This window comes from Amphiura filiformis, chromosome 7 (assembly GCF_039555335.1).
Source record: "Amphiura filiformis chromosome 7, Afil_fr2py, whole genome shotgun sequence".
Lineage (NCBI taxonomy): Eukaryota > Metazoa > Echinodermata > Ophiuroidea > Amphilepidida > Amphiuridae > Amphiura > Amphiura filiformis.
In genome coordinates this window covers 39,175,105-39,190,787 of record NC_092634.1, presented here as the reverse complement: position 1 = coordinate 39,190,787, position 15,683 = coordinate 39,175,105, and the positions used below count along the sequence as shown (strand labels likewise).

The 15,683-nt window shown below is 34.3% G+C and overlaps 1 protein-coding gene across 4 annotated transcripts; it reads left to right on the top strand.

Moving 5' to 3' along the window:
* Nucleotides 1–32: 32 nt before the first annotated feature.
* LOC140157149 (protein LZIC-like) lies at nucleotides 33–12,619 on the top strand. 4 transcript variants are annotated; one of them, XM_072180231.1, is made up of 7 exons: nucleotides 33–137; nucleotides 1,167–1,310; nucleotides 6,137–6,272; nucleotides 7,738–7,836; nucleotides 9,038–9,133; nucleotides 11,222–11,303; nucleotides 12,066–12,619. In XM_072180231.1, exons 2-7 carry the CDS (start codon nucleotides 1,210–1,212, stop codon nucleotides 12,122–12,124), a joined length of 573 nt encoding a protein of 190 aa, XP_072036332.1. In that variant the 5' UTR covers nucleotides 33–137; nucleotides 1,167–1,209; the 3' UTR covers nucleotides 12,125–12,619. The 4 variants fall into 4 exon arrangements, with proteins under 4 accessions (XP_072036332.1, XP_072036334.1, XP_072036335.1 ...); XM_072180233.1 differs by having other exon boundaries at nucleotides 39–137; nucleotides 1,170–1,310; XM_072180234.1 differs by having other exon boundaries at nucleotides 39–152; nucleotides 1,170–1,310.
* The last annotated feature ends 3,064 nt before the right edge of the window (nucleotides 12,620–15,683 follow it).

The following is a 15,683-nucleotide window of genomic DNA, read 5'->3' as shown; positions in this document are numbered from 1 at the left end:
TGCACCTTGATCATTTTTTGTCACCAACACGGTTGTTTTGACATTGACACTATAGCTGCTGGGTTTGTTGGACGTGAACTTGTGCATGTGTGCATCTGGAAGTGGTATTAGTGCAACCTGGACTTGGGCAATTTGCTGTAAGTTCCTGAGTAGTGAGTACCTAGTAATTGTTTTTTTTGGGCCCTTTTTATTTTAGTTAAGATTAAACATTTTCCCGGGACATTTTCTGACATTCGTTTCAATGCATGATATTTTCTGGGCCAGACTATAATATATTTAAAATTTCAATTGAATGAATTGAATTGAATTGCTAGTGTTTCTTGAGCAAGCCTATGACTAGTCCGAATAATCAGACCCAGAACAAAATATTAATTTCTGACATGATCTTGTACTGGGTCTGAACTGTTTCCACATGAAATCTTGATGGCAAATTGGACAATATATAGATAAGCACATGGTTCTACGTGACAGCTTTTTAATCCCTATTCAGGTTACGTGAATCACGCTATTGTGGACCATCCTTCTGATACTTGAGTGTTTGGACATGCGGAACGGTTTTTTGTCTACCTCTCTGACAAACCAGCCAGGAGGTCGAAATCATCCTCCTCGCCGAATACGAAAGTCAGCGTAATAGTACGGCACTAGCCTATGACGTGTGTAACATCCCAAGATTTCCGTAACCGTATACGAAAACACATTTTTGTGCACATACAATTTTAGGCCTATAACAAAATGCATATTTTGTTCAATTGTTCGATTTCACTGGAAATGACAAAGGTACCAAAATCTGAATTTTGTCATGTATTTTGGAAATGAAAAAATTTGCCAAAAAACGAAAAAACAGTGCTCAGACTATTAGCGAAGATGAATGTAGCTAATTTATATACTGACAGTAGGCCTACCCCGGTACATAATTACAGATTCATGTATAATTCCGTATTTTGTCTTAAATACACAGCTTTCGGCTGAACCACTAACAGACTATACATGTATTAGCACATCTGGAAATGACTGTACCAAAATCTGAATTTTGATGCTTTTACGATCGTCCGGATGATCGGGATGAGCAAATCACTGAATGGGCCTTTAAGCTTGCGCAAGTTCAAAATTGCACCTCTAGAAGAAATTCTGAATTGCAGGGCTTGTTTTTGTTTTTCCCCGTACAGTAGAATCAACAAACAAGGAAGACAGGTGATTTGATCAGTCACAATGGCATCTAGGGGGAAGACAGAGACTGATAAATTGAAGCAGAATATGCAGGAACAGTTGGATAGATTGATGGCACAGTTGGCTGACTTAGAAGAAGCAAGGTAAGCACTTGTGACATAGATGGATTTTGGGGGTGGGGGGGGGGGAAGGGGAAAGGTGACTTTCAAGGGCACTTTGACAAAATGCTCAGAAACTTGCCAAAAAGGCATATGTAAATACAGGGTTCCTGCACCTTGAAGCCTTTAAAATTCAAGGACTTTTAAGGTACGAAAGCACTCATCCGATTTTCCAAGGTTATGCTGTTTTTGAAAAATGATAATAAATAGAGTCTATGGTCTGATCCTTTAATTTTCTTAAAAAGAGTATGTATTAAAATTAACTGGACATTTATAAATAAGTCATGATTTTGTTGACATTTATATCAAATTTGTTAAAAATTATGTACCATCAACAACAGACCCATTAACTTCTCTTGACCAGCATGATCAGCATCTTTGTACACCAATTATAATGTTATAATATCAGAGTGCTATTTTGCTTCAAAAGAGATGGAGTCCAAACAGAGAAGATATCTTCAACTTCCCACAATGCATTTCTTCCTGGTGCTGATTTGCTATTCAGTGCAACATGGGTGCATATAGTGACAAAATATACCTCAAAACCAGGGTCTTAGGCAGGATTTGAAGATTTGGGTGTGTAAATTCAAAAACTGGATGTGTAAAATTAAGATTTGTGTACAAAGTATAATAGGCCATGTGGGCAAATACTGGGTGTGTATTTACAAATTTGGGTGTGTAAAACACTCCCTACACGGCTGGCTGCCTAAGCCATTGCTCAAAACGGAGCTCATCCAGGTCTTGCAATTGATGTATTTTCACTATTGAGTATTGACTCATTGCACTGAAAATCAGTACAGGGAAGAAATGCATTATTGGAAGTGTAAGAAATCTTCTCTAGGGTTAATATATCAACAATTTTGATGCAGGTTAATTTAATGAGAATAACAGGCATGTAGTAATTGACATAAATGTACTCCGGGATCGTGATCTATTAGGCACATGATGAATGTACATGTAGAGGATATTTTGCATGTTTTCTTTCTTTGTAGCAAAAGGCCATATTAAAAAATATTTGAAGGTTTTGGCTTTTGTATGTTATTTTATTTATTGTTTTTTGTTACTCTTTTGTCTTTCATTATTTTTTGTGCTGAAAGTATCTTTTAAATAAATAAACAAGAGAGTCAAATAAAATGAATTAAATGACTGTCAACTAAATTTTTCTCAGTAGTGAAAAATGAAACATACATGTAGTAAGTATGATATAGCTGTAGTCTGATGGCCCTCACAGACTTGGCAAGCATGTAGCCCAAGCCCAAAATTGCTGGACCAGGCATGTCTCTTTGGACAATATAAAGCAACAGAGCTTGAAAGTAGTACAGTGCTCTATATACTATTCAGTTGTGTACTAGCAAGTAGCATGCATTAATTTATGAAAAAAAATACTGTGACAAAATAACAACACACTAAATACGCAGGTCGTTGGTCTATCCCCCTAAACAATTAATTGAGTAATAGAATTTCAACTTTTATTCCATTATACTGGTACGTCCAAAGGATTAGGGGTGAGGTCAGTCTTTTTCTGTAAGTCTTTGTGTTTGTTTCCAGTGTATGAAGGACACAATAAAAATGCAGGTTTGGGGCCTTTTATCCCCTTTTTTCTATTCTTTTTAGCCATTTCCCTTCTTTTTTGCCCTTTAAATGATAAAGATAAAAAATAAAAATAGAACTTTGCTTACTTTAATTTTACTTTTAAGGTTAAATTAAAGGACTGGGATTGAGTTAATTAATTAATTATATAACAAAACATACTTTTTAATTCAAACTACTTAGTGCTGTAGTTTTCTGACTTCTTGCCACATCAAATGTTTACATCCATAATAACAATATTGCATAATTACCAAATGATAACACATTAAGTGGTCAGGTGTTTCCTGTGATTCTTGTTTTCTATTGCCCTGATTACCATATCCTATTCCTGTGTAATCATCAAGCAACGTCACAGGTGTCTTACGCCATAGGTGTCACAAGTTTGTTGTCAATATTTTTGTGTTTAGATGAACTTTAAGACCTATATTAAGGGGTATTGTTGGTCAAAACAGCCAAAAACAATTCGATTTTCATTATCTAAATCAATATATTATTGAAAAATAACACTTTGATGTTTTGCAAAAGTTCATTCTACAAATCATATACTTCGAAAAGTTGCTTGATTTATTGTTGTGAATGAGCCCTCTTTGTTTCAGCCCTCTTTACAACATAACTCAAGAATCACAGGACCTACAAAAGTATATCTGTGATATTTGAATTCTTCTACACACCCGCTATGATCAATGCAATTTTTGCCAAAGCTCACTATCATTCGCAAGATGATGTGAAGTTGTGAACTACCAAATTGCAACAGTTTAAAATAGTTGCTAACCTTAAAGATTTCATTATTTATTTAGTTTAAATTGCATGTGAAATTTAATTTTTTTGGGAAGTGATAATGCTTTGCCAATGCTGTTAAAACTTTATTGTATTTTGAATTGTAATGAAAATTGTGTTTTCAAATGTTGCCCATAAATGAAATTAACATTTTGTATTTTTGAAAGGTGGATATTTTCCATGTATAGGGCCTAATTATTCATACATTTTGAAAGGAAACCAGTTGATTTCTGTATCAAAATGTTCCTTGATAGAATATTGTTCTATAGGTACATAAATGTTTTTGTTCTTGAGGTTAATTTTATGAAATTGATAGCAAATTATTCTTTCTGCAGAGTTTGGCTGAAGAAAGAAAACTTTTCCCTAGGACTTGAAACCTGGTCCAGGTTCAAGTCCTGACACTTTTATTCCATTTGTACATGTTTATACATGTATATACTTGACTTTGGAACAAAGTTTCATGTTAAGATTTTTTGCCCATTGACAGGGCTGGATATACCATAATTTTTTTGGCCCCCAAAATGCCCTGTGCATCTACCTTTTAATTAAGGTAGGAGCATCAGATAATAGGCCCATGCAGGAAAATAGCCACTATATCAAATCAGAATTATGTATCCATATCAAATATTACCAATTTAAGAAAAGTCTTTACTCCACTTATTTTTAATGTTTCATGAAAATTTAAACATTTCTTATGTTTTTCTTTATTTTTTTAAATTTCCCTAATTTTTTCTACAAATAATTATTGCTAGCCTAGAGGGAATGTGGTATGGGTTCCATAGTTTGTGGGGTGGTTAATAAGCCTAATATCTAAATTCTCTCGCCAGATGTTTTTGATAAAGTGTTTATTTTTTGAGAAAAATAATTTTTTCTATTTTTAAATTAGGGAAATCTAGAAACACCCATAACTTAAAATAGAAACACTTTATTAAAAAAAAGCTGGCGAGAAAAGTTTCTAAATTTAATAACCTTTCATATGACACCTTCTTTGTTTTAAAATTGGCCAGATGGTTAGCTCAGACAATAATTATGAAATTGGGTCATTTAGTGTTTCTAGATCAAATCAAGAAAATTTGAGCAAGTACTAACATTACCTTCAAATATCCCCTTTAATACTGCCCAATATATAGGAAAAAAGTCACTAATATTATTTGGCAACATTTTTGTAATAAAAAGATCCAAAAAGCAGTTCTATAAAGGGGATAGAAAGGAGATAAAATAATATTTAAACATAGTATCCATTTTCAAAGTTTTATCAATTTTAGTGAACGAGGCTTAGTGTCAAAACCACTCTATGTACAAAGTCGATGGGGCTTTCTAATGACAAAAAATGGCATAACTCAAAAACGCTTTGTTGGCAAACATTCAAATTTGGCAGGCAAGTTTTTCTCACCCAACGACACATCCTGTATCATTTTAAACCAAATCTGTGCATGACACCGTAGCCGATGTTTCTACCTTAAGCCCGAAAAGCATCATGTTTTGGGCCAAAATGGGGAAAAATTGCAACATTTTGTGGGCACTGGCCTTTCATGTGACCGTCCACGTCGAAACGCTCGTAAAGTCGGCCCCCGGTCAATTTTGTTTTTCTTCCATGTTTTGAAAATATATATCATAAGCTTTACAATGATATATCATTTGACTTCAAACAATATCCAGAAGCGGAGAATTTTATGGCTTGTTAAACTTTGCTCCTTCAGTAAAAGGGTACATTATTTTGGTTCTACATTATTTCTCTTTTTCCACATCGCTGGTATTACATATCAAATTGTCATAATTGGCGGTCACTTCAAATCATCCCCAAGTCAACGAGGTTCAGGAATAATGTCCTCTCATTGTTGATTGTTAGTTAACCCACCACTTGAACAGGACTTGGCCAAAGCAAACAAAGACTAGAGCTATTTACTAACTCTATACATAAGTATTATTATCCTCTTCAACAATAGGATTAAAGATTGGCGTTTGACTGACACTAAAATGAGAAACATGTAGGACAAACATTAAGTAAATATGAATACAACCTTTATGCACATTTTGCACTGTAACTCGAAATACAATTTGCCAACTTTACAAGCGGTTTGAGATGGATGGTCATATAGCATGGATGTAAATCTTCAGGAAATTTTGCTTGGATCTTCCCTGTACAAAAGTATAGGGAAATACACATTTCAGGAAAATTTCAGATAATTATGCATTATGTCAATGCTTGTTTTCATCCCGGATATAGCAAACTTCACTTTCACTTGGGCTAAAATAGTCTGAACTTGAATTTTTTTAAACTTCCTCCATCTAAATCAAAATTTGGCCACTTGAGTGCACATGCCTTCCTCACAGTGAGTTTGAGGCCTCCAAATTTTGGTCTGGCCCAGGGCCCCCAAAAGGTAAATCCGACCCTGCCCATTGATTACATGAACATAAATTATCTTCTTTATTCTTGTTTGCAGGGAGGATTTGGATGATGATGAATATGAGGAGACAAAGCAAGAGACATTAGAACAATTAAAAGATTTCAAAGAATCTCTCAGTAAGATGATGGCTGGTAATATGACATTGGTAGATGAACTCAATGGCATGCAATTGGTAAGACATTTTTTAAAGTGATGTTTACAGTTTATATTACCTATTGAAACTTGGTTCATCATTTTAAAAGTTTCTGTCAAACTTCCTTTTTTGTACAAGTGCAATTATTGTAATACATGTAGCTTTTATATGTAACGTATTTCAAAATTACCACACATGGTAATAAGGCAGTGACTCAAGCCCGGATATTCGGGTACCTGCCCGTTTTTCCCTACCCGGATTTTTTTTTTTTTTTTTTTTTAATTTTTTTTTTTCAAAGTTTTTTTTGGTTTTGCAGGGTCTCTGGACCTAGACCTAAATGCTAGGATCATGGTTGACCTAAAAAAAAAAAAAAAAAAAAAAAAAAAAATTGAATTTTGCACATTGTTTTGTAATTTTAATATGAAAATTGATACATAGTTTTCATGTCATACTCTATTAATGATATCAAAATGCATTCAAATTCAATGCATTAATTTTTTTTTTTTTTTTTTGCAATTTGGTACCCGGTTACCCGCCTGAAATTTACCTCGGGTACCGAATACGTCATTACCCGATAGCTCACAGCCTTACATGGTAATGTGGTAGTACTGTTAAAAGTGTAAATTTTTTGTGTGATTAATTTTTCATGTTTTGCCAATTTTGAACTGTTTCCTTTGTTTTTAAATTTTTGATTCTAAGTCTCCTTACATTGCCCTATACATATTAAGCAATATATTCATGCATTGATATTTTTGCGGCAGAAGTTGGAACGCACAAATTCAGGGCAGTGGCGTAATCAGACCGGACCTTCCGGGCAGGGGGCAAGATTACAAAATTTCCCAATTTACCAGCAAAGGTTGTAGTATTTATGTGCGAGCGACTTGCTGCAAAGTATAAATGGGATGGGTCCAGGGTCCCATCTTAGGGCTTCTGATGGGGTCCAGGTTCAAAGCCCCGGCAGGGGTCCAGGAGGCGGAGCCCCTGGAAGCTGCTGGTTTTTGGCATATTAGAAGCTAAAAATCTGTGTTTCAGGGTATACATTTCACAATGTTCCTCTCTCTTTCCCTTTTTCTCTCCTCCCGGCCCCCACTGGTTACGCCACTGATTCAGGGCGAAAATTGATACTTTTATAGTATCATACCGGACACATGTGTTGGAACTAACATTTCAGAGGGTAGAAATCTAAAATCAGACTGGTCTATTTTGAGTAATTAGAAATTGTGCTATTCGATCTAAAAGACTGCACTAATTGTTTGATTAAAACATGTCTAAAAACAGTTACATATTCTGAATTTGTCACCCTTTTCACCCTTTATGAAGTTAAAGTGTATTTCAGTAAGACTGTCACCTAGAAAATGTCATGCTGTTCTCTTGGATACACAATTCACTGGTAGATGAGGTTTGTGGATATATTGTAGCTGAAACAGATGATTAGAACAGTAACAAGTTCTGTATGTATGTATGTCTTATAAAAGGTAACCTACTGTACTCACTTCATTTGTAGGCAATCCAAGCTGCTATCAGTCAAGCTTTCAAGACTCCAGAAGTTATTAAATTATTTGCTAAGAAACAGCCAGGACAACTTAGGCAAAGACTAGCACAGGCAAGTATTAATTTATTATGTAATATACATTGTAGTACTTCAAGAAAGTATGAAAGAATGAACAAATTATGATGGCGAGTCAGGAAGCTTGACAGTCCACCCATCCTTAATAGCACTGCCCACTGGTTGTCTGTCCACATAAGGTCACCGGTGAGCTTGTACAATGTATGAGTTTTTATAATACAGAATAATGAATATTATGTCATTAAAATCACAAAGTTTTGAATTAAATCTTTTACTTGAACATATTTTTGCAACTTACTACATTGCATCTGATACCATCAGACTTCATCAGGCAACTAACTCGCTTGGCTGGTCATGTGATACTTTCACAGACTTCACAAACCAGTTCTTTAGATTATTGCAGACACCACATGAAAACATTTGAATATTGTGCACCAGTACAATACAGGGAAAGATCCTTTTCTATCGAATACTATGTCACTCCTCATTTAGATAAAGTTATGTCTTCCATGAGGCTGCCACTTGGCAATTCGCATGATAATACAATAAAACAGGTCATAGGTATGAATGGTTGCATGTAGAATCCAACAAGCATAGGTGATGGAAGCACGTCCCCCCTAAAAATAATAATAGAAGAAAAAATAAGCGGTAATTGCTCTGTACATCTGGAAAAACACTATGTTTTGGCCCCAAATAGGGTAAAATTGCACAATTTAAAGTGTGCACTGGCCCATCATTTGGAGCTTAAATAGTCTGAAATTGAATTTTTCTCACACAAAAAAAGGCTGAGTAAAAGAGAAACAAAATATGCTCGTCCCCCGAACTCCTCTAAATTTTAATGCTTCCGCTGCCACTGCCAACAAAAGATATGTCCCTCTGACACTGTCCACCAATATACCATTTCAATTGTTATAGGGTTCCGGTTGGTTTATTCGATAGGGTCTATTGCTGGAATGGAACAGGCTTCCCCACTCTTTTTTCAATTTTGATTTAGACTCTACATTCAATTGTTTGTACCTGGGGTTTTAATTGTTTTGTCTATGTGAGTTGCTCTAGATTGTTTTCAGCATTTGGATCAATTTAGTCAGTTTATATTTGATTTGATCATGGTTTGTAGCTTATAATTGATTGATTGATTGATTGATTGATTGATTGATTGATTGATTGATTGATTGATTGATTGATTGATTAATAAAATGTAATAATTTTGATATATTTTTCCCTCAAATAATTGCAGGTCGAGAGAGATGGTAAAGTGAATAAATTATCACCAGATTTATATACGCAGCAAAAGGTAGAAATATTAATGGCTTTAAGCAAACTGGGAGACAAGGTATGTATTACAAGATAACAAAGAATTAATTAGCATTTTGATGACTGTTTAGGGTGACAGTTCCTGGTTCTTCAAGTCGCACATGGTTCACAGTCATACCTGCCTTATTGATAAATCTCACCCCCCCCCCCCCACACACACACACTTTACTACATCAAAATGCAGATTTTGATATCAAATGAAAGACCCTATTTTTCTTATTAACATATATTAGGCTTTACAAAATTCACGCTACTGACTGATGTCTACCCTGGGAAACCCGGGAGGCTCAACTGGCATGCTAAACAGTCACCCAAATGCTAATGTATTGTAGAATACCGTCACTTGGTTTTCAATGGGGTATTTTAAAGAACAAGAATGGAAGAGTATTCTAAAAGACATGTGCGTGCAGGGTGTGAGCTCTGACATACATGTACCCCCATTTAAAAAAGATCCACTTTTTATGTAAAAGTGTGCCAAAAAAGGTCAAAATTATAAACAGAAATTAACAAAGGGGTCACTTTTTTAGTTGTATATTATCAAATTTATGTAATAGGAAAAAGGTTCACTTTTTGAAATTCTGCTTCCCATAAAAAATCCTGGCTAGGGGTGCTGAAAGATGACTGACAAATTATTCACTGTAACCAGAAGTTTCTGTGAGTGTGCAGTTTTCATGGGAAAATGTGCATCGAGTAAAAAAAAATAGAGTGTGAAATTTCGACCCAAATCTGAATGAAATCACAGGAAAACCACATTGGGATTGAGTTGGAATAGCTATGACATTTAGTTACTACATTTCCTATTGCTACAAGTATATCCTGCATTGCAACGTTGTGTCTATTGCTATATCCTGAGTGGATTCTAACATTGAGTTTTCATGGAAAATGTTCTCTTGTGACTTTCCTGACTTATTTAAAGGGACAAAAGGTGATTTGCTGAACCAGAGTGCCTTTAATGATCTGCATACTGGTCATAGGCTTCAATATAAAAAGTCCCAAGTTTTGATATATTTTCTTAAAATATCAAGAGCTATCTTAAGAATCACTGAACCAATACTAAGGTTGTTTGTACTCATTTTAATGTATTTTTCATGCTGATTCCAAATATGGTCTTGACAATTTTGAATTTAAAAAAAATTGGAACTTGTCATCTGCGGTCGACACCCGCATGGAGCGAGTTATGGAGATGTACCTCTAGATACCTGTCTGTCTGCTTGGCAGTTGACCAGCTATATACCGTATTGGTCCGAGTATAGTCCCACCCGTTTTTTATGTGAAAATTTTTCACAATTGGGGGTGGGATTATACTCAATTTCAAAAAAAAGTTTATTTTTTTTTCCGGTTTTTGAGTGTCCCTGGACCTACCCCTAGATGCTAGGATCATTCATCGTTGACCTAAAAAAAAAAAAAAAAAAAAAAATTCAAGATATTTTGTATTTTTAATATGAAAATTGATACTTTGTTTTCATGTCATACTCTATTAATGATTTCAAAATGCATTCAAATTCAATGCATTTTGAAATCATTAATAAGTATGACATGAATACAAATTATCAATTTTCATATTAAAAATACAACATATCTTTGAATTTTTTTTTTTTTTTTTTTACAGTTTCTGAAATTTTTGAAAAATGGGGGTGGGATTATACTCGAACATGGGACTATACTCGGAACAATACGGTAATTGGGTTTACCTCAAGTTTGGTAGTAGCGTCAATGCTTTTTCATGGTTGAGCCGCAACAAAAAAACGCCCATATATGTGTGCGTGTAAACTCAGTGCATTTAACTTTACACCCCATTTGCAAGTACCAATGTGCATGTACATCACTACCGAACTTGAGGTGAACCAAATTATAGCTGCAGTAACAATCCGACTGCATATTTTAAAGTACAACTCGAAACTCGAAAGCATGATTGTGGATACAACAATGAAAATACTAACCAATCATGAGTTGGCATGGTTGGATTCACTTCTGTGTTACGCACACACGGGCATTCATCACACAGTGTACACTGAGAATCGTGTACTGTAGCTGTTCATTTTGTCCCTCCAGTTTGACAATATTGCCAACAAATGTACCATTCTTTTATTATTGTATTTTTATACAGTTAACGCCTGAGGAAGAGGCCTTTGTAGCTAGTAATTCCAGTGAAGCACTCAATGAATTTGAAAAAGTATCAGGACAACTCGGTAAGAATCTTCAAATAAAGATATTTTTACAACTGAAGATGCATGAGCTAATCTTGTCCTTGGATCTTGACCAGTTGGTATGCACAGATCTGGGATGGATGTCACTTCTATATGATAATAGGTGGTTTGACCCCCTCTCCCCTGCCAATTTGAAACTGAGATAAAGGCAAAAATGTGGAGTAAAAAAACAATGAAAATCCCTGAATCCGGGCCCTGAATGTGCCAATCCATCCAGATTTCATCCAAAGGCACTGATTAATGGCTACCCTCTATAAAGATGCAATAAATAAAAATATTTAAAAAGTAGACTGACCTTGCTTAGTTATTGATGCCTGTCAACTCTAAAATGTAGTCTGTATACCTTCCCCGAGGCATTAATTTAGATTGTTTTTCATTGTATCTCTATGTGTAATGATGACAAGTATATAATAGTATACATTTTCAGAAAGGAAAGGATGCAGGGAATCCAACTACCATAACAGATTCATGCAAAAATGAGCAGTTTGTGAGAAAATCTCAAAATTTGATTTTACTTTACTTTACTGCCTCAAGCAAGGAAGGCATACAGACTATAGATGGTCATCTTTCGAAACAACTACCCAATAGCATCACTAGGCAAGGACTACCTTTGTATCTTCCATTGTTTTTGCACTTTGGTTCTTCTGAAAAAGTTCATTAGAAATAAAATATGTATTTCATATGAAACAATTAATATAAATAAATTTACTCATTTGTCTTATCTTTCCCCCTTTTCTTTGACAGAATCTAGCGATAAATTACTTCAAGTTGCAGGATCACAAGTACAACAAGCAAGTAAATGAACCAGTCTTCAGGATTCTCGGGATGTAGCATTGGATCGTGGAGTAGATTGGATCTGACAGGTGGCATGCCAGCCGGTAATGCCATAGGAGGCCTGGCCACTTAAATGCCAACATTATGGGTAATTTTATGGTACTTTTGTTTTTATTTGGCAGCAAAGGTTTTTGGTGTATTGTGTATTTATTGTATATTTCATGTAGATGTAATTATTATTTAATTACATACTCTTGTGTTCAGAAATTGAATGGACAAAATGTCACAATAAACATTTCCAAATATCATTCATCATATTTGTGCTTACCAGATGTGCATGCCTGTCTCAACTTGTGACTTGTCCATTCCATTTGTGAGAAAAGAAACATAATTATTGAAAAATATTGGACAGTGGTCAAAATTATGTTTGTGAGTATTTATTAAGGTGATTGCTTCACTTGTAATGCATTCATGTATATGTGGCAGATCTGGTCCATGAGGGCCAAAGGTGGCAAATTTGAAGTTGAGATAAAAGCAACAAATATGGAGTAAAAAACAATAAAACACATAAAAAATTACACGTCACAAAACTTCATAGGTATAGCAACTCCATTTTCCCAAACTGCCTACTTTGGCTCTCATGGAACAGATTGTGTCACATATTTAATAGTATTTAAGGGATCTAAAATGAGCGTTTATTGCGTTTCGACAGTATTATTTGTGAGACATGAGAGCACCTCAGACCTATCGAATTGCATTCTGAATCTGAAGCATGTCTTTCTGATATCAAATAATTTTCATTTTTGAAAATCACAATATAATACAAATTTTATGACAAATTATAAAAATTTGATATTTTTCAAATTTTGATATATAACAGTCCTCGAAGTAAATTATATAAATCTAATGACATATTCTTAAAGTGTATGTAGCTGGGAGGAAAAGCCGACGGTCAATTGAAAATTTTGACCTTTCATATTGAAGATATGGATTTTTTCCCCAAAAGACCTAATTTTTTTTTTTTGGTGTTTTGGGAAAAAATCCATATCTTCAATAATTAAAGGTCAAAATTTTCAATTGATCGTCGGCTTTTCATCCCACCTACATACACTTTAAGTATAAATCATCAGATTTATAAAGTTTACTTCAAGTACTATTAAATATCAAAAATATCAATTTTAATGATTTGCCATAAAATGTGTATTAAATTGCTAATTTCAAAAAATCAAAATTATTTGATATCAGAATGACATTCTTCGTATTCAGAATGCAATTCGATATGTCTGATGTGCTCTACTGTCCCACAATAAATACTGTCCAAACGTTCATACCCCAGCCCTTAATGTTGGTTAAAATAATTGCTCAGCTTACCAAACCAAAATTCTACAATACGTATTTATGAATAGATAATGTATAGTTCTGTATGGATGTTTAGATATATATGGTCCAGTTTCTCTCTGGGGGAAAGCTGTGTACGGGAATGTGTGGCAGATTCGGGAAAGGACCGTCTATGTCAGGATTTTAAAAAAATTGATTATTGGCTACTTATGATGAAAATCGATTTTACTCCTAATTTTAGTCATATCTTCTACATTCATCTATGCATGATAACCATCTGCTATTAGTTCATTTTTCATACCTTAAATTTTTCATTCGTTGCTGGCATGGAAACCCTTTCTCCATGGGACCCCAGTAGTACGATATTATCACATGACCTATGACAATTGCTCAATTTCAGTCCTTTTTTTAGGATTTTTCGATACTTATTTCATTATCGGCAACTTTGAATGTAAATTTTCTTCAGAAAGTGATATTGCGAAATCGGTATTATCGGATATTATTTATTGTGAACAAAATACTTATATGGCGCTCTACAGAGATCACAGCGCCTTACAAAAAATACAAAGTTACAAACAAACCAAGATGCAAAAATCAAAAAGAAGCAAAAAGATAATAAAGTCAATTTACAAATGTATTGATTATTATCGATATATATACATTGTATGCATGGTCCTTAGATTTGGGTAGCATTTTTGTTGGCTTTTAGGTTTAGCTTTGGGTTTTAGAAAACTGGTTTAGAGAAGGGTACTTTTAAAATTTTCAAATAAGAAATTTTTCAAATTCAGAATTCATTTTAAAGCTAAGAACATTAGTATCTTGTCTTTTTGTTAAATTTTAACTCTATCGAGCTCCTGAACAAAACCAGGAGTATGATCGATGGAGCTCCACCAAATTCTAAACAGGAAGGCGTGTTGTTTACATCTTTTTTTTGTGTTTGTATTATTGTAACTTATGGTATTTTTCTGTTAATTTGGATCTTGTGATATATTGCTCTGATGAATTTGAACATGTTAATGTTTTTTTAAACAATTTGTACTCAATTAAAAAAAGTGTAACATATTTGTATATTTTGCATTGATATAGTGTACATGGTATCTGTGGTTTTTGACATAAATATACTCTGTGAAACAAAAGCTTTTTTCAACTAATGATTACTGTGTAGCAAATGAAGATCATAGAAACTATAATATGAAATTTAGAGTTTATGAGAGTTGAGAGATTGCAGGAATGTATCGAATCTGTTAGATTGCATTTGTCACAGACTACATTCTGCACAATGAACTGAACTGAAATGAATAAATTTGAAGGTATCAGTGATGGCTAATGATGCAGAAACTCAACCAAGTTTAATAAAAATCAATGGCAGGTACAGATTCAAAAGTTCCACTTCTAAATTTCCTTCAATGTTTACCATAGCAAGCCTCATTTATTTATACACATTATTGTCATGAGTGCACACAGTTAAGGCATAGGCCTACTTGACAATAGCCTTATTCAATTAGGAGCATGCACAGTGATCAATGGGGCTTGGTAATAGTCTCAGGGTAAATGTTGACAGAAATTGAGAAGTGCAATTTCTATACATCTCCTTGGTTTTTACTAAATAACTTTGCATCATTTGCTGTCACTAATACAAGGGCTCGTATCTCAAATTAAAGAAAACATCCTTGTGCACATTGAAGTGATTTTGGTGCAAGATTCCCACCTTACATGTGGCTGTTAGTGGCATAGCATAGGTCATAATATTGGGGGAGGCACCGACCATGCCAGATTGAGAGCGGCTTGTGGGCCATAGACGTAAGCCAAGTGGCGCTTGGAAAAAAATAATAGAAAAATGAAAAAGAGCTTGATTCAGTGATAGCAGGATCAGGGAAATGTAACTTCAGTCACTAATTGCCAGTGGTCATAGTGGTAAATTCATTTTTGTTTATTATTTTCCATTGATCATTTTACCATGTAAATTGTTACATAACTGTTTATATGCCATGTAAAAGCAACATATCAAGGGTTGGGAACCAGAAAGCCTTAACTCAAGAAATACCATTAAGAGAAAAACAAGTTTTAATATTTTTGCAAACTAAACCTATTTACAAATCACAATGTGTCTGATTTAACTCAAATTTGGTCCTGTAACCGAAAGGTGTATCCTATTCATAAATTTAAGATATTCTTTAGTGTTCCTTTCAGGGGTGTCTATTCTTCCAGAAAATTGAAATTATTCCCTCACCCTACCGCGCTGTGTCACAT

Bases quoted from the DNA above. Each gene is read 5' to 3' on its own strand.
- LOC140157149 (XM_072180231.1), top strand. From the start codon at position 1,210: ATGGCATCTAGGGGGAAGACAGAGACTGATAAATTGAAGCAGAATATG. The intron at 6,273-7,737 runs GTAAGACATTTT...CTTCATTTGTAG, and splicing joins AACTCAATGGCATGCAATTG to GCAATCCAAGCTGCTATCAG. The intron at 7,837-9,037 runs GCAAGTATTAAT...AAATAATTGCAG, and splicing joins TTAGGCAAAGACTAGCACAG to GTCGAGAGAGATGGTAAAGT.